Source organism: Corylus avellana, chromosome ca3, assembly GCF_901000735.1.
Source record: "Corylus avellana chromosome ca3, CavTom2PMs-1.0".
Classification (NCBI taxonomy): Eukaryota; Viridiplantae; Streptophyta; class Magnoliopsida; order Fagales; family Betulaceae; genus Corylus; species Corylus avellana.
The window spans coordinates 13,453,640-13,472,395 of NC_081543.1; the positions used below are offsets into that span (position 1 = coordinate 13,453,640).

Sequence of the window (18,756 nt, forward strand, 5' to 3'; positions counted from 1 at the left end):
CTCATTTGTCATATTGAATACTATGAGTAATGCTTATACCACATTTTTATCCCACAAATATATCACAATGTTAAACATTGCAGTCCGAAACGGCTCTTGAGTTTTTTTTTTTTTTTTTAATTTTTTTTTTAATTTTTTAATAACAATGACTAATTTAAGGTTGAGACTACCACAATAGCATTGTGGAACAATTGTTAGATAAAAACGTAGTTTCTAACATTACTCATTAACTCTAAAATCTAAATGTGATTTGAACCCTCATTTCAAAAGTTTTGTATAAAATGAACTAATTAAATATTGGTTAAATTATATCAATAACCACCATTAGTTTATAGTTGAATATTTACAAATAGATATGACATTGAATCCACAAGCTTTGCTATCCAATTGATAATCTGCCTAGGGAGCCTTACCTAAAATCTTGTTGCCTTACTAAACAAACAAATAAAAAGTGAATATCATAAACCAAACCATGCTTTATTTCATTACTTCATTGCTCTTTTCAGGGCCTTCCACACTTAAAAATCATACTACACTCGAAATTTCAAGTGATCATAACAAATGACAAAAAAAAAAAAAAAAATTATAAATGTTTTCCCTTTTCCCTTTCCCACATTGAATAAAGAAAAAAGAACAAAAAAATTACAGCATTTTCTATAAATGGCGTAGAAAAAGAAAAAAAGCATCTTCCATAAATATTGGGTTCGAAACTTCGAATAGCAAAATGTACTTATTGAACGACATTTCAATTGAAACGCATTAAATTTTTGGTCGTCTCTTAAGCCAACTATGGACCTCAAATGCCGATTCGTCTGATTTTTTTGAAAAATATGGAACTTCTATTGATGAAATTTCATGAGCATAAAACTCTTATATCACAGAGCATACAACTCTGAAAAATCATAACCAAAAGTTATGAAGGTTACAAAATCATAAAAATGACTTTAACCTTCCCCTAACCCATGTACAATTATATTTAAGGAACATATCTGCTTCGTGCAAACTAGATTTAGGACATAGGTAGCCCAAATACAAAACAAAAATAAAAAACAACTAGAAACTAAAAAGCCGGCCGTGAGAGTTAAGCCCTCACACCAATCTACTCCATCCCCAACCCGAAGGCCATGACAACAAATCCATCATCAACCTGAAGGCCAGGACAAACAAAATAAAAAACAAAAAACAAAAACTCACAAACAGCAACGGAGGAGCACAACATCGTAGACATCCCTTCGGAAGACACATCTTGGCTGAAGAAGACGATTAGATCTAAGGTTGAAGAGACTAGATCTAGATTTACAAACCAAATCTAAAGCAACCCGCCAGAAACAGAGACCAGTAGAGCCTACAAAGAAGACATCAAGCACTACTACCATGAAAGGGGAGGAGGGAAGATCTTCCCTCATCTTGAAGTTCTTCTTGGTGTTGACTAGAAGAAAAGAGAGAAGAATCGTCTGATATTGTTGGACGGATCGATGTTAGTACTACTACTGGTCCTTTACTAAATAATCATCATCCATGCCACTGTCATTTTTACGTTTTTTTAAAAAAAATTTATGACGGGGGTTTGGTAAGCATTTTTTAAGTTTCTTTTTTCTTTTTTATTTTTTTTATTTTTTATACTTTTTTTATGGGGGTTTTGGTCTCAAGCATTTTTAAAGTTAAAATTTGTTACATTGAATCAATATCTCAAGTAAACATGCCCAAAAGTTCTTCATCGTCGCTAGTCTTTTATGGTGATACACCAAGACTATTTGCTTTCTGCACAATTTTTTTTCTGGGAAAAATGTATTTTAGTCTTCCATGCTGCAATCACTTTTGTATTTATGTCAAATTTTAATAAGTGACATGTTGTGCTTTCTTTCAAACTACCACACCGTTAGCTTCTAAAGTCAAAATCGATGGAAAAGTGATGACTATTAAAAAACTAAAATCAAATAAAAATTAGAAAAAAAATACAGTGGCTGAACCGCTCCAATAGATTGTGGAGGTGGTTTGGCTACCCCTTCAAATTTTAGGGGTGACCCGCCAACCCCCATTTTCTAATTTGGAGTTTTTTGTTTTATAATAATTTTAAGAATATCTAGAGAAGAAAAATACCAATTAAGTCATATGATGGCCACTTTTCCATCAATTTTGATGGATTCATAGACCTTTGTCAGCAGAATTTAGCTTCTACTCGATTCATAGGTCATCTTGTATATATTGGGTGGAGTTTAAGATACATGAAGGAAGCTTGATACTTGTGTACGTATGTAGATGACAAAGACTAGTTGGGTACTGTTTTTCTTTCTCTGTTTTCTTGCCTTGTTTTATTATTTATATATATTTATAATTTGTGGTCCGTCGGGGAAGGAATCCTGCAATGTTCAGAATGCATGTGTAAAAGGGAATGGGCACAAAGATACTGGCCGGGGAATCTGGGATTAACGTTCGCTTATTTAGCTGCCTTTGGGAATGTTTGCTTTCTCTTCTGGAAAAGGTTGGGGGGAAGATCTGAGTTCGTGAAAAGGTGAAGCTCTTCACATGCAGGGGCGGCAGTCGGCAGTCGGCAGTCGGCAGGCCTACCTACTACCTAGCTACCCTGTTTCATTAAGAAGATCAGTCCAACAAGAACGATATGCATGAGCCGACTATCACACCTCAACAATATTATTACTAATTTTTTAATAATAAATATAAAGCTTTTAGATCTATATTACGTACGTAATAATAAAGAAAATTAAATATATACCCCACTATATATACGTACACTAAATAGTACAAAATTTGGCAATCTAAGATACGGTGATGACTTCTATTTTTATTTTTATCCATATTAATTAGGACTACTTTACACACGTGTATATTACCCCTATAATGTAGTCCAATATAATTATTTTTTTTTAATAAAAAAAAAAAGGAAAACCAGCTCATTGATTTAAAACGTACATTGTATTAAGGTAGACAAGAGAATGTTATTTGGCTCAACGCCATCACTTGCACTTACTCTAAAAGAATTATCACTTACTGTAACTCGGTCTTTCAAACTATAGATTATTTTATTTCGAGTAGCACTTGGGAGTATTAAGTGTATACTCCACTTATGAATTTCATACACATTTTCTCTTTTTTAACAAAGACATACTTTTTCACAAAATCATATTTTCCTTTCAACCCTCATTCATTTTCGAAAACCATTTTCTATCAAACTCATTTTGTCATTAAATACATGCATATCATATCATGGCAATGTAACTTCATATATATTCAAATTCAAATATTACTAATGGATCAATATCACTAGTTAAAGCACACTCATATATATAATATGTTTTTGTAAAATATTTTTGTGCAAGGTCAGTAAGTCTATACTTACAATTATGGGCTTATCTTCAAAACTAGGTATTCCTTGGTTTGAAACTGTACCTCGTTTGCATTTAGATTGTGTCTACTCATTAGGTTCTAATCTTCATTAAAACCCTAAGACCTCTACTGAAACCTAAGACCCTTTGAAAATCATGAAAAACCCTAATTTTTTATGTTCTGATTGCGCCTGGTTGATCGAGGGTCACTGAAACCCTTAGGAACTTAGGCCTTGTTTGGCAATAGCCTTGACCCAGACACTGTTCAGTGTCTGGGTCAAGGCTTGGTTTTTGGGGTAAGAATTTACCCACTTTTCCCCATTTTGCACCTACTTCTTCCTGATTGAAATATGCCCGTGTTGTGGAATTCCCCATGCTGAAGAAGGGAAAAAAACCAGCGTCGTTGGAACCCAGTGCCCCGAAACACGTGTCCGAAGCTGCGAAGAAGGGAAAACCATTTCTGATTTCCCCACCCCTTTGGCGCCTTTAGGTGCAAAATTCTCCCCACACCGCCCCACGCCTGGCGGAAAGTCCATTGCTTGAACCTGCTCACCAAGCATTGTTTGGTGCCGACTATCACCCAAAAGCACTGGAGTACCCGGCAAAAGGGACCAGCATCTGGAGACAAAAGCGTTGGCGGTGGGTGGGCCCGAAACGCTACGGCGAAGAGGAGAAGAGGAAGCGGGGGTGGTGGGGAGGGAGAGCTTGGAGAAGCCACGGAGGGTGAGGTCGTCTGGCTCGAAGAAGAGCCTCTTGGGATTGGGTTCGGAGCGGGAGGGGTCAGGGTGTCGTGGGTCTTGGAACGAGGAAGACGACGAGGGAGAGCGCCGTTTCATGGGGTTGGAGCCAGAGCAGCCGCAAGTTGTGCAGGGTTGGTGGTTGTTGGAGTTGAAGCTGTTGAGACGGAGCAAGGCGAAGGGCGGCTCCACCGAGTCTTGGAGGTCCTCTGGGTTCGGTTGCATCACTTCTTGATTGTTATTGCTATTGGGATCACTCATTTCCGGCAATCTGATTTTGGAGGGGGCATCTCTTGTCCCACAAAAATGAGGGAAAATTGGAATTCTGATTTTGGAGGGGGCATCAAGCATGGCGTGGTTTTTATGGCCGTGAAATCAACACCTGAAAATCAGATTAGACCATGAAATGTAGGGATAAAAATTCGATCAGACCATCTCTCATCTCTTGGTGTCATGGGTTGGAGAAATGGGCTACAAAACCAAGCCCTCATCTCTCTTGAATTCCATTTCCACACTGAACGTCCTAGCCATGGCTTGGTGGAAGTGCTTCTTCTACGGAGAGAGCGGTGGAAATGGAGAAGAGGAAAAGAGAAGCTGCGCCACTGTTTTTGGGAGAAACATCTGAAGGGCAAAAGTGTTATTTCACATTAGGAAAAGGACAAAAACAGTGTTTAGGCCTGGGTCAAGGCTGTTGCCAAACACCCCCTTACTACCTTGAGCATGGTCGATCAAGCACTGACTCAGGCTCTCGAGACCCTTTTGGCCCAAGCTCAGTCAATCAAGCTCACCACTCGGTCGACTGAAGGAGTATTGGGAGCAACCCAATTTTTGAAAAATTGCTCTAAAACCCCACCTTTTGACCACTTTTCACTTCAATGGGATCATAGACACCATATGCTACATGTATACATTGAAAGATGCTATCGTACACCTCCACATCAGCACACTCGACCGATACACGCGACATAAAAGTTATTATCGTACGCCTTAATGTTGATACATGTGAAGCTTCCACTTTGCTTCTATAGGTCTACTGTCGGATCCTCCTTCCTTAAATGTCTCATAGTGTAACGACCTAGGGAAAAACGCTAGCCACATCTGCGCTATTACACCAAAATGACTAGTCAATTTGGAGCTTCCCTAGAATTCATTTTAAAGTTCAGTTTCACCTAGTAAATAGCCAATGTGGGACTTAGCACATATAACTACTTTTATAAACTACACACTCTATGTGGGTTTCTTCTCATCTTTCCAATATGGGACCAAGGTGTTACAAACTCCCCATCTTAAATTCCTGACGTCCTCGTTAGGGCCACGTTATGCAGTACTCCAGTACCACATGACCTGGCATTACTAGGTGGCTTTGATACCATTTGTAACGACCTAGGAAAAAGAGCTAGCCACATCTACCCTATTACACCAAAAGAATTAGTTAATTTGGAGTTTTCATAGAATTTATTACAAAGCCCAGTTTCACATAGTAACTAGGCAATGTGGGACTTAGCATCCATAACTATTTTTATAAACCACCCACTCTATGTGGACTTCTTCTCATCTTCTCAATATGGGACCATAGTGTTATACAAAGCTTAGGTCTTTCTTCTCCTTCGATTTATTGCACGATACGAGTGGCCCAAATCCAAGTGGTAAATCTAGAATTGCCGCCACGGTCCTTCGTTTTCATGTTGCATTTAGTGGATCATAGTTCAGGGCAAACGGTCCACGCCTTGTCGACCAATCAAGAGCTACCATTATAGAGCCCTATGGTGTCCAAACAGTCCACATCTCCCGATAAGCCGAAGCCATCCAGTTGTTAACCAGTCAATTTGGTAGCCCCCGCCTAGGCACTTATCGACTTATCTCTACCAAACAATTCAAGCAACTACACTAAAATTTAGCTTGCTCTCCAATCAATCAATCAAATCTTATTGATATAGCATCTCTACTCTACACTTTACCCCCCTCCCCTGAAAGTATAACCCCTTTTTCAATCTTGCCTGAAATGTTCTGAAGTTTCGACATTCGCAAGCTTGCTCATTTGTTAGCTATTTAAGTCTTCTCTTACGGAAAAGAACCACATCTCCAATCCTTCCTCCACCTATTTGACAACGTTTTGCAGCACGCATCCTATATTGATGAATGGATCACCAGGAACGAGCAGGCAGGCCCCATGGCCAAAGTCCTCGTCGCTGTCAATTAAGGACAACATGTGTACAACGGATATGCTTTCATGATGTAGTACAATTTGGCCCAACCCAAGGGGTTACGCCCGACGAGAGTAATACCAACAAAAGTTACCAAGGAAGAACTTTACCGGCAAGCGGAATTGCAAAGTGAGTTGATGAAATCAAATAAAGAGCGTGTGAAAACTAATTTATCTCAAGATGATGCAAAGAATATTAAATGTACTATTGATAATCATGATATGGCTAATTTGCAAGTTGTTTCTCTTGGTGTATCAATTAAAGCCACATAGATTGTGCATTTGAGTTTGCTTCACCATGTTTATTAATTATAAGTGAAAGGAGATTGATGAATGACATGGTAGTTCATCTTTTGTTAATGAGTACAACTGTATGAAATGAATTGATTGGATATCCAAAAGTTTGAAGAAAAGAAAATTAGAATTCGAGGCTAAACTCTCTCCAACCCGGGGAGAATGACACAAATTATATTACACTTGACTTGGTGCAGTCTACCAAATTGATGGATAATCATGAAACCAAATAGACCAGTTATAGTAAATCGGTAACATTTTTTATTTTGATATCAGATGAAGGCAAGGTTAGTACGTGGTGTCTGAAACATTATTCAAAGGGCTATAATTTTTTATCTCACAAAACTTGTTCAATTTCAATTTTTACTAGATTAAAACTAATTGTCAACACAAGTTTGAAAATCTAGTTCAAAAAGTTCGATCGGCCTTCGCTTGACATTCATCTGAGCGAGATTACGACTAATCATAGGACAAAAACTTCACATGACACTTGCGCGACATTCGCTTGACATTCATCTAAGTGAGATTACAGCTATTTTTGTAAGTTTACTTTCAAGGTTGTACTTTCTTTTTTATCATTTTCTGTTTCATCTAACTAGCGGACATTCCAGGATACTTCGAATAGGAATCTAATTTGAAGAAGAAGAAGAAAAACCCTCAAGATTCTGCTAAATACACAAGGTTTTTTTATGTGTCTCGTATAGATAATTAGTGTTTTCTGTAGATAATTAGTATGCCATGAACTCTCTGAATTGATTAATGATCTCATCGACGAGAGCTAAAAAGCATTTATGGCTTTCAATTTGGAATATTAATGGAAAATGGCATATTTGTGGTTTGAGCAAAAAAAGGGTGCGAAAGTTAAGCTTACGTGATAGAAATAGTCCCTACGGAAATGTATGCCCAGACAGACTTTACTCCGAAATCTGTAGCAGAAAATGACACTGCACTGCAAGCTTCACCAGTCCATCACTCAAAACCCTAATCTTCTTTCTTTTCTCTTTTTAAATAAAATTCCTTTTTTTGCTTTGAATCACATGAGGGTGCTCTTTTTTGGCTTCCGTTTCTTTTATTATTCCATATGCCCCTTCAGTACTATTTCACACACACACACAAAAGGAAATCATCAATCATCAAAATAAGGAAATTTGAAAACAAAAAAGACGAAAAAAAAAAAAAAAAATCTCACACAATTCCATGAAATCCTGTATAATCTGCTTACACATTAATGGCACTATCTCTTCTTCCTCAAACAGCTAGCAAGCATAAGCCTACCACACACCATGTTTAATTTACTTAATTTGCTTCTCTTATGATCGATGATGGCATCGGTCTCTGCCCAAGCCGAAGCTCAAGATCAAGATCATCTTCAAGATCTTCTTTGAGAGAAAGTTCTTTTGCTTTGCTAGAGTGACAGTGACAAGCATGATCTGTAGCTGGCTTTCCCAATGGAAAATCAATGGATGGAGAGCAATTGGGAGACATCAAGGTTTGATGAGGTGGAGAGGGTGAAATAGAGAGAAGGGTTGAAGGTGATGGCTCACTACATGCATTTATTGGTGTTGAAGTGGTGAAGCCACCGCTAGGGTTTGGTAATTGGTAGAGCAGGCACAATCCTCCATTCACAACAAATTCTTGACTACTACTTGGGATTAGAAATGAAGAAGTAGTGGAAGCTGGCGAGATTCCCGGACTGATGGTGGGATTAGGCAGCGCTTGGTGGAGCCGCGCACGGTCGCGGCGGTGCACGTTCATGTGGCCTCCTAGGGCTTGCGCCGACCTGAACTCCCTTCGACAAAAGGTACAGGTGTAAGATCTCGGTGGCCAGGTGGTTCCCATAGCATTTCCAGTGTCTTCTGCAAAGGCTCTCACCTCCCATGACTCATCTTCTTCTTCCTGAGCTTGCTTAGGGTTCCACATCCACCCAGTTACAGTAGGATTTTGTTGAGTCTCAGCCAATTTTTGGAGCTGGGTCAAGGAGAGAAGGCCAAGCTCAGCTGCCATACTATACTAGTACTAACATTTAAGATATGGAAGGAAAATGGCTAAAAAAAAAGGGGGGTTAAATAGGGAATGGAGGGTGGAGACAAAATGAAGCTCTAACACCGGATGTATCACCAAATTTGAAGTAAGCAGTTGGATTATAGTAAGATTGAGATTATAATAACTTTGCCGGCCACCCGGCCAACAAGCTTTTTACTGCCTAATTAAGAGGACGATTTCTCTCTAACTTTGGCTTCAACGCCCACCTCCACCTGTTTATATATATATATATTCATTTTAGAGAAAGATAGAATTGAAAATTAGGTAAAATATGTGATAAATTTGAGAGAAAAGAACAAGAAATTGGCATGATAAAAGCCATAGTGTATCAAGAAATAAATGCTTGGAGTGGAAAACATGTGCAACTTTAATTTTCTCGATCCCTTTTGTTGTACGTTTGTTTCACTGGAGTTTCTTCATTAATTTAGTATCCATGCCAGTTCGCCTTTCATAAGGACTAGGAGACATGAAGCTTCTGCAGACACGAAAGAAAACCAAGACAAAACTAGAAGAGGAAGTTAAGGTAAAGCTACAGTAACTCCATGAAAAACGTCCTATAATAATATTAGACAACAGAAGTTGCTCACGGTTTCAATTCCAGGAGTTGCCTTCTTTACAGCTTCATAAATGCAAATTGCCTTAATTATAAAACATAAAATCTAAAAATCACTTATATATATATATATATATATATATATATATATATCAAATTCAACATCTGAAACCAATGTCTTTTGTGCTACACTTGTCGGTTTTAAAAGTATCCTATGTGTATAGGATACTATTCATCCAAACAAGACCTATATATGTGTAGGATAGTACAGATTTCATGGTCTATAAAACATGCCATAGCATGCATATAGCATGTCAAGTTGAGTCTTCCTATTTTATGCAGGTTCTTGTCAGAAGGAAATTATATATGCGCGTGTGTATATATATATATATATATATATATATATATAAATGCCTTAAATGCTTTGGTTAATTTCTCCCTGGAAAATTGTTGGCTAATTAATTTGTAATAATTCTCCATTTTTTTCTACCTGAATGAAGACAATTTCTTGATCTAATTAACAAAGCTAGTTTAATCACATGCATAAGTCCGAATGAAGACAATTTCTTGATCTAATTAACAAAGCTAGTTTAATCACATGCATAAGTCCGACGCACTTCTCTCTTGGATGTAGATTGTCGTGCCCAACTAATTAAATTAATTAATTGTTGACGCTTATCACCTTGCTCTTAAAATCCTCTCTTTTGGTACTTTCTTCTTGTCACATTTATATATCAAAGACCCTCCAACAAGAAGAATTTCTCCAATTAACTTGAAATAATGCTCATAAGACAAGGCCAGTTTGAATAGTGTGTAAAGCAAGAGTATATATATATACTAAGACAAAGATATTATACTAAATTCATTAATAATTAGCATTTGTTTTAAATTCTGTAAAACTAGTTAGTCACTCGTGATTATTTTAAATTATGACATTCATCACTTTTGCAAATATCATACTCTTAAAATTTAAAAAGCGGCAATTTAGGGTTACTATTTTTTAGAAGTCTGCAATATCAACCTTCTCATCAAAATTCATATTATTATTTTATCTTACTCCAAAACTGAACTAGAAGAAGCTGATTAAGAAATGGTCTCCCATCCCCATATATAGCTTTTTCCACCAGCGACATGACCAAGAGAACTTAGAGAAGGGTTAATCTTGCTTTTCCATTGATCCTTTGTCTTTCCTGCCACCTAGTACCAAGACATGGGGTCTTATATATATATATATATATTATAACTCACTTTTCAGTTTCTCCATGTATCTCTTTAATTTAGATTTTAATCGCCATATCCTACTAGAGATCACTTGAAGTAATTAAGGCCTTGACTGCCACTTGATCTTAAATAGTTTATTTAGTTCTAAAATCTGTCTCATTCCTCACCCGATTATTGATCTTATCGTTTGAAAGGATATTCTTTGGTGATTTGTGTCATAAATCGATCCCTATCTATCACTTGTTTTATATATATATAGTGGAGTAATAAAGACAAAGATAATGGCCACCTGGAAAAGATAAAATAGACATAGGGTATGAAGATATATATGGTGTGACAGGATTGCAAACCCTGTGTGGAACCAACTTATGCTGTATAATGATATGAATTGTTCCTCGTCTCCATCAAAATAAGCGATATCTTCGATAAAATGCCTAAAAAATTCAATAGCTAGAAGTACATATTTCTAAGAAGGATAGCACATCAAGGAATTTGATGAAGAAATAATACAACTGAATTTATTATTCAGTAGATAGGATGATCAATATATACAATCAATTAATTTAGTGTGTGTATATATATATGTAGAGTCATCCATAGTGTCTTGAACTTAATTTTTTGGGAAAAATGTAAAATTAGTTCATGTGATTTACAACTAACTCTATGCGGTATCAAAATGAATTCCAAAATCTCTGAAATATACCAAAAAAATAAAAATAAAAATAATTTAGTCTATATAGCCAAATTCCGTCTATTGACTTAATAGAACATTTCAATAATGTGAAACATTAAAGCCAATAAAATTGTGACGTGTGTCATATTTAAGTAAGTATCACACTAACGGAATCGATCTATTAAGTCAGTGGACGAAATTTGGCTGTAAAAATTAAATTGTTTTTTCTTTTCTTGGCATACCTCAGGGACCTCTAAGTTTATTTCGATACAACATGGAGTTAATTGTAGATCAGGTAAACTATAGGGAGTAATTTTACATTTTTTCCTAATTTCTCTATTATATTCCAGGAATCGAAAGAGAGAATGTGGGTGCATGTAAAAGGGATTTAAAATGTTCCACTCTAAGATTCTCCATCCACCCGTAAATATTGGCTGAAGTAGAAGCAAGCAAAGACATTGCTTTCGTTAATTATCCTTTTGCTCATTTCAATTGCTCAATGGCATAACCCCTAATTAAAGCCCTCCCACAAGAAGTATATTTATAACACCCTCAAATATATTGAAGTTTTCAATAGTATTTAAAACATAAGGTTTTGCTTTAGCGTCTAGTGGTTTTAAACTTGTAACTAGCTAGCTAGTAATATTTGAGCAAATAGCCAAGGCATGGCAACCTTCTTCTAGTCCCCCAACGACTCCAATTTATGGCGAATAAACTGACTTTTACAAATCTAACGTGATTCGTAAGCATACCTTACAACTTTCTCTAATGTAGACCAGATTGCCAACAACTTTATATAGAGAGGTAATTTGAGTGGAGGACAAGTGACTCCCTGCAAGTACCCAAGAGTTCACATGACTCTCCTTCGAGGATCACTCAAGCAAGATGCTATGGGAGAGAGACTGAGATGTTGCTTGATGGTTCGCTCAAGCGAATTTGTGATAGTAGTTTCGATTGACACGATCACTCGACCTTCGCTTGATCGACTTTGCGATAAAGGCTAATTTTGTAATTTTCTTTTTCAAAGTTGCATCCTGAACTTCTATTTAAGCAAAATAAGGATAAATTGGCTGCCCATTTATTGTTATTCCCTAAAATTGTTAAAGTTTCCTAGGATTTTATAAAAAGAACTGTGAGTTATTGTGTTTGCGAATTCTGCTTCACTACGATGTACTACATTAGTTGGTATCGCAACCCAACTACTTTCCTACCATGACAAGGAGAAAAGAACATTGAGGAAGACATGCAACCATTGGCAATGTGTATGCATGTATGGGGCAACATATGATAAGCAACTAGAAGCACGTTTGTAGTGAATGGAGGAGCAATTTGGTGACTCATTCGAAGCCGTGGTTGATCAATTTTTTGAGTTAATTAGCCGTTGCTAACAGGGGTCTCTGTCAACCAAATTTGTATCAAGGGGAGGAGGATGGGGGAGAGCCCATCAATGCATTTACAGTGGAGCAAGAATCGAGTGTTCTTTGGTGCCCAACAATATAAGCAAATGTGAGGGGGGGGGGAGGTGTGTTCAAACTTGACATACTAGAGTTTCAAGGTTTTTTATAGCCTCAAGAATTCCTGGATTGGGTCACTTGGATGAGATCTTAGATTTCAAAGAGGTTATTGATGATAGGCGAGTTCTTTTGGTGGCTACCAAGTTCAAAGGAAGAGCTGCGTATGGTGGTAGTAGGTGAACCAAAGCAAATTCTGCTGGGTGTTAGAAAATTAATCTTATTTCCCAAGACCCGTGAGATGCGAAAAATAAGAAGTACGCGGAATACCAAAGATAAGGCAATCAAATCACACAAGACACCAAGATTTAAATGGTTCGGCTTAACAAGCTTACATCTACTGGCGAAGACGACTTGGAGAAAATTCACCATCAAAATGTAGAGTACAAAAATAGTAGAGAGAAAATCACTCAAATCCCAAAGTCCCAATACACCCAAATCTCACTATCACACAAAAGAGATTATTCCTAAAATAGAGTAGAAAAGACAAATGTACAAACTCTTCTTTTGCTGGAACAGATGGCGGTTGATCTCTATTTTCTTCTCTCACTTTGTAGCACATTTTCTTCTAATCACTTGTTTTTGGCTCCTTCAAAAACCACTAAGAAGAAAAACACCTTGTGCGGCACTCCTTTGTACCTCCTATCTCACATTTTCTCCACACGTTTTTTGGCACACCAAAACACAAGCAAATATTACCATTTTTGCTCTTACTATATATTGTCGCACAGCACATTGCCTTTATATAGAAGCACATAGTCGGTGATCCCCTCCTTTTACATGTTTGTCTAGGACACCTACTACATGTCAAACAAGGACACATGTAACCCAATACCATGTAGGACTAAATACCATGTAGGACTAGTACTCCAACTCCAACTAGGAGAAGAAATTCCAAAACCTTGTAGACCACAAGAAAACCGGTTGGGTCCCACCCACTAGATTCAAGGCACACTCAACAATCTCCACCTTGACTTGAATCCCATCAAGTCTACCAAAACGTATCTCATTCGGATGTCTCCACCTCAGCCCTTAAAGGCAATCACACTCCACAAGTGTCACTCAAGTCCAAGCTCCTCTTGAACTTGAGAGTAGGACCTGATTTAGACATAACACCATTCCCTATCATTCCTGTCGACCATGCAGCTTTCTCTGATGACTCTTTCTTTTTGTAGACCCATTTGCACCCTTTAATTCTGCCGATTCACAAGCTTTACCTTTCCGTAGTAACTTCACCTTTTTCAACATACCACTCTGAGTAGATGATGGATCTCCACTACAAGCCATTAGAGCAAAAGAAACCATATCATCAAAGCCATACATCTTTGGTGCTTTTTGATCCTGTTTCTCTCTACCTCTTGTTAAACAATACACTCTTCTTGGTGTTGTAAGTCTCTTGAAAACTCTTCGTCATCACATTCATTCGTGAGTGAACACCATTCATCAAGCTCCACCTCCACAAATTGTTTATCTTTCTGAACTGTACTTTCAGAAAGCTCATCTAAGTTAACAAACTCAGACTTCTCCGGTTCCTACTTTGTAACTTCAGGTTCTGCACTTGATCCATTATTGTACATAGCACACTCATTAAAAGTCACATTCCGACTTCTAATGATCTTCCGATTTTGATCATCCTAAAATCGATAACCGAAGGCGTCATCTCCTTATCCAATGAAGAAACACTTACTAGATTTACCATCTAGTTTACTCTGAGCATCAGACTCAACATGGACATACGAAGCACAACCAAAAAATTTTAAATGTGAAAGATTTATCTCTTTTTCACTCCAAACTTCTTCCAATAGTCTATGGCTCAAGGGAACAGAAGACCCCCTATTCATCAGATATGCAGCAGTGCTCACTGCATCAGCCCAAAAAGTCTTTGGTAACCCAGCATGCAACCTCATACTCCTAACATGCTCATTGAAAGTCATGTTCATGCACTTAGCCACATCATTCTGCTGAGGTGTTCGCTGGATAGTTTTCTCCATCTTAATCTCATTCATTGCACAAAACAATTTAAACCTCCCATCTTCGTATTTTTCTCTATTGTCTGATCTCAAACACTTGAGCTTCAAGCCTGTTTCAGTCTCAACCATGGCCTTCCATTTCTTAAAAGTCTCAAATACATTAGATTTACTTTTCAAGAAATAAACGCATACCTTCTTGCTTGATTTATCAATAAATATGATGTAATATGCGAGCCTCCAAGAGATGCCATTGGTGCTGGACCTCACAAATTCATGTGTACCAGCTCCAACTTTTCAAGCTTAGGTGCTTTGTTAACTTTCAAGAAACTCACCTTCTTTTGCTTTCCTAGGATGCAGCCTTCACATAAATCAGATCCAACTGACTTCAACTCCGGTAGTTTTCCCTTTGACATAAGTACCTTCATCCCTTTCTCGCTCATACGCCCAAGCCTTAGGTGATATAGTTTTGAGTCAACCCCCTATTTACAAGAGCAGTTGTATCCCTGCTGTTCATCGTCATATAGAGAGTACCCGTCTTATGACCACGAGCCAAAATTCTGGCTCCCTTACTGACCTTCCACTTTCCACCATGAAAATGAATTAAATGTAACTGAAATCAGATTTTTCTTTAGCTCCGGAACATGCCTAACTTTCTGTAGCTTCCATACCGAGTCACTATGAACTCTAATGCGACATCACCCATGACTACAATATCCAGTGCCGATCCATCAGGCAAATACATCTTCCCGAAATCTCCACCAACATAGTTCTCGAGAATTTCATGGATCGCTATAGTATGAAAAGATACTCCAGAGTCTAAGACCCAAGAATCAAGGGGACTGTCAACAGAGAAAAGTAGGGCATCGTATACTTCTTCTGTCACTATGTTTGCATAATCATTCTCAGTCTCCTTCTACAGTTCCCTGCAATTCTTTTTGTAGTGGTCAATCTTGCCATAGTTCCAATACTCAAGTTGTTATTCCGAATATAGATTTGCTTCTCCCTTTTCTGGAATTTGATTTGCCTTGACCAGAGTTTCTGCCTTGTCTTCTGCCCCGAGTCTCGAGGTTTAAAGTAACACCAGAACAAGTGGCTTCATCTGCATCTCTTCTGCGAACCTTTTCATTGAGGATCAAATCCCTGACGTCTTCATAGCTTAGTTTACTCTTCCCTGCAAAGTTACTCACAACCATCCTCACGGCTTCCTAGCTATTTGGCAAAGATGCCAAGACGATTAACCTCATCATTAAAATCAATTTTCATCGAGAATAATTGATTTGTGATGGTGTTGAACTCATTAAGATGATGTGCCACCGAAGCCCCTTCCGCCATCTTTAGGTTGAACAATTTCTTCATCAGGTGCACCTTATTGTTAGCCGATGACTTCTCAAACATGCTTGACAAAGCCGCCATTAGACCTGTTGTGGTCTTCTCCTTTACAACATTTTGCGTGACTAATTTTGACAGTGATAACCGGATAACTGTCAGGGCTTTACGATCAAGAAGAGCCCACTCGCTATCATACATGTCGTCGGGTTGTTTTCCGAAAAGAGGTTGATGGTGTTCCTTCCTATAAATGATATCTTCAATCTGCACCTTCCAGTACCCAAAATTTGTGTCATTGAATTTCTTGATCCCTATCTTTCCTTCTTCTACTGCCATCGCTCCCACTCAAACCAAAAGCTCTGATACCAGTTGTTAGGAAATTAATCCTATTTTTCAAGACCCCTGAAATGCGAAAAATAAAAAGTACACGAAATAACAAAGATAAGGTAATCAAATCACATACAACACCAAAATTTAAGTGGTTCAGCTTAACAAGCCTACATCCACTGGCGAAGACGACTTGGAGAAAATTCACTATCAAAATATGGAGTACAAAAATAGTAGAGAGAAAATCACTCAGATTCCAAAGCCCTAATACACCCAAATCTTACTATCACACAAGAGAGATTATTCATAAAATAGAATACAAAAGACAGATGTGCAAACTGTTCTTTTGCTGGAACAAATGGCGGTTGATCTCTATTTTCTTCTCTCACTTTGTAGCACATTTTCTTCTAATCACTTGTTTTTGGCTCCTCCAAAAACCACCAAGAAGAAAAACACCTTGTGTGGCACTCCCTTGTACCTCCTATCTCACCTTTTCTCCACACGTTTTTTGGCACACCAAAACACAAGCAAATATTACCCTTTTCACTCTTACTATTGCCGCACAACACATTGCCTTTATATAGAAGCACATAGTCGGTGATCCCCTCCTTTTACATGTTTGTCTAGGACTCCTACTACATGTCAAACAAGGACACATGGAACCCACTACCATGTAGGACTAGTACTCCAACTCCAACTAGGAGAAGAAATTCCAAAACCTTGTAGACCACAAGAAAACTAGTTGGGTCCCACCCATTAGATTCAAGGCACACTCAACACCAGGAAAAGTCAAAGATTCTAGAAGTGATATTTTTATATTATTATTTATCTATTGTACCTCATATCCTTGATTTGTTCTTGCTTTTGGGAAGAATTGTTAATCTAGTGTCGTTTGTTTTGCAATACACCACACCTACATTGCATCAGTTGGTATCATAGCTTAACTACTTTTCTACCATGATGCAAAGAGGACGTGGGGGAAACATATATGCAAGTCTTGATCATGAGCATGAGCACAAAGAAGCAATGTGTGATGAGCAACTGACGGTATGTTTGCAACACATGGACGAACAACTTGCTAATCAAGTTGAGTGATTTGAAGAACAAATTCATGCTCAAATTGAAGCAATAGATGTGTAATCCATCACCATGGGTGTTGCTAACAGCCGTCATTATCTTTCAAATCCGTGTTTTATGCAAGAGGATCATGATCACGAATTTATCAATTAAAAGGCACAGTTTCAACAAAAAGAGATAAGGCTTGATGCACTAATCAATTGTCTGGTGCCCTAACTATTGTTAACAAGCCTCAAAGCTATCTACCAAATCTATTTCATGTGTACAAGGAAGATGAGTTTTTTTGTAACACCCATAAAAAATAAATCCAAAAAGCGAAATAGAAAATTGGAGAAAATAGAATAGTATATGTGGACTTTGTATAGAACTCGGGATATTCTGAAGAAAAAAAAAACTTAAGATATTAGGTTATGATCTAGAAGTTGGGATGAAAAGAGACTTTAGGATAAAAGAAAAAGGAACCATAAATAGGGGAGAAAAAATTTTAGCCCCCACAATAAGGTATTTCCTAGAAAAATGGCGGAGAATAACTTAAAATAGATTTTTTTTAGGAAAAACGATGAATTTTGACCTCAAAAATGAACTCTCACTAAGAGTAGTTAGGTGATCACGACATGCGTGTCAAGAAGAACTTTTTAAATTGGGGTCTTATGCCCAATTCCGACACTCGTAGCCTAAGTTACGCCGAAATTACAACCACGTGTGCGATTTCACCCAATCAATTAAGTATGAAAGTACTCGAGAAAGTTAGGATGAAACATAATGTAAAACAAGGTCAAAACGACAATTTTAGGGTTTTCAGCATTAGGCTTAATTGACTGAGACTAGGATGCATGTCCTATCGATCGATCGAGTCTACATGATGAGAATATGTCAGAGTCATATTGATTTGGCTTAGATTTAACTTGCATTAAATGCAAACCATGATGACTTAGTCAATTGAGACACATGGCAATGGATCAACGGGCCTCATTAAAAAGCGCTCAATCAACCTAGACTAGTGCCCGATTGACCAAGCATTGTTGCATGCACTTTTGCACACTTCGAGAAAGTCTATAAATAGAGCGCGAGCTCAATGAGAAAATTGCTCAAAAACTCACTCTCTCTTGGAAACATTGAGGTGCCTGAGTGTACACTAAGGGTAGGGGTGTCAATCCGGTCCTGGTTCTCGATTATAGGCCAAAATCGGGAACCGAAACTGAGGTACCCAGTTTTTAATTTTGGAAAATTGGAATTGGAATCGAGTACCCGGTTATACAATAACCAACCGGTTTCGGTTGGTACCCGGTTATCCGGACCAGGTAATCGTTTTTTTTTTTTAAATCATTTTGGATTTATTTTAAGTATTGGGCCTAATTTTTTAGCTTATTTGAGGTATTGGGTCTAATTTTTGTGCTTAATTTAACAATTTTTTGCCCTTTTTCAAAAAACACAATTAGCATTTTTTTTGTCCCAATAAGTTGGGCTTTGTTGTGAT

At 37.7% G+C, this 18,756-nt stretch overlaps 1 protein-coding gene across 1 annotated transcript; it reads right to left on the minus strand.

Annotated features, from left to right (window-relative positions):
- Positions 1 to 7,771: 7,771 nt before the first annotated feature.
- LOC132175942 (zinc finger protein 10) lies at positions 7,772 to 9,183 on the minus strand. Its single transcript, XM_059588039.1, has one exon. It carries the CDS (start codon positions 8,580 to 8,582, stop codon positions 7,875 to 7,877), a length of 708 nt encoding a protein of 235 aa, XP_059444022.1. The 5' UTR covers positions 8,583 to 9,183; the 3' UTR covers positions 7,772 to 7,874.
- Between the last annotated feature and the right edge of the window lie 9,573 nt (positions 9,184 to 18,756).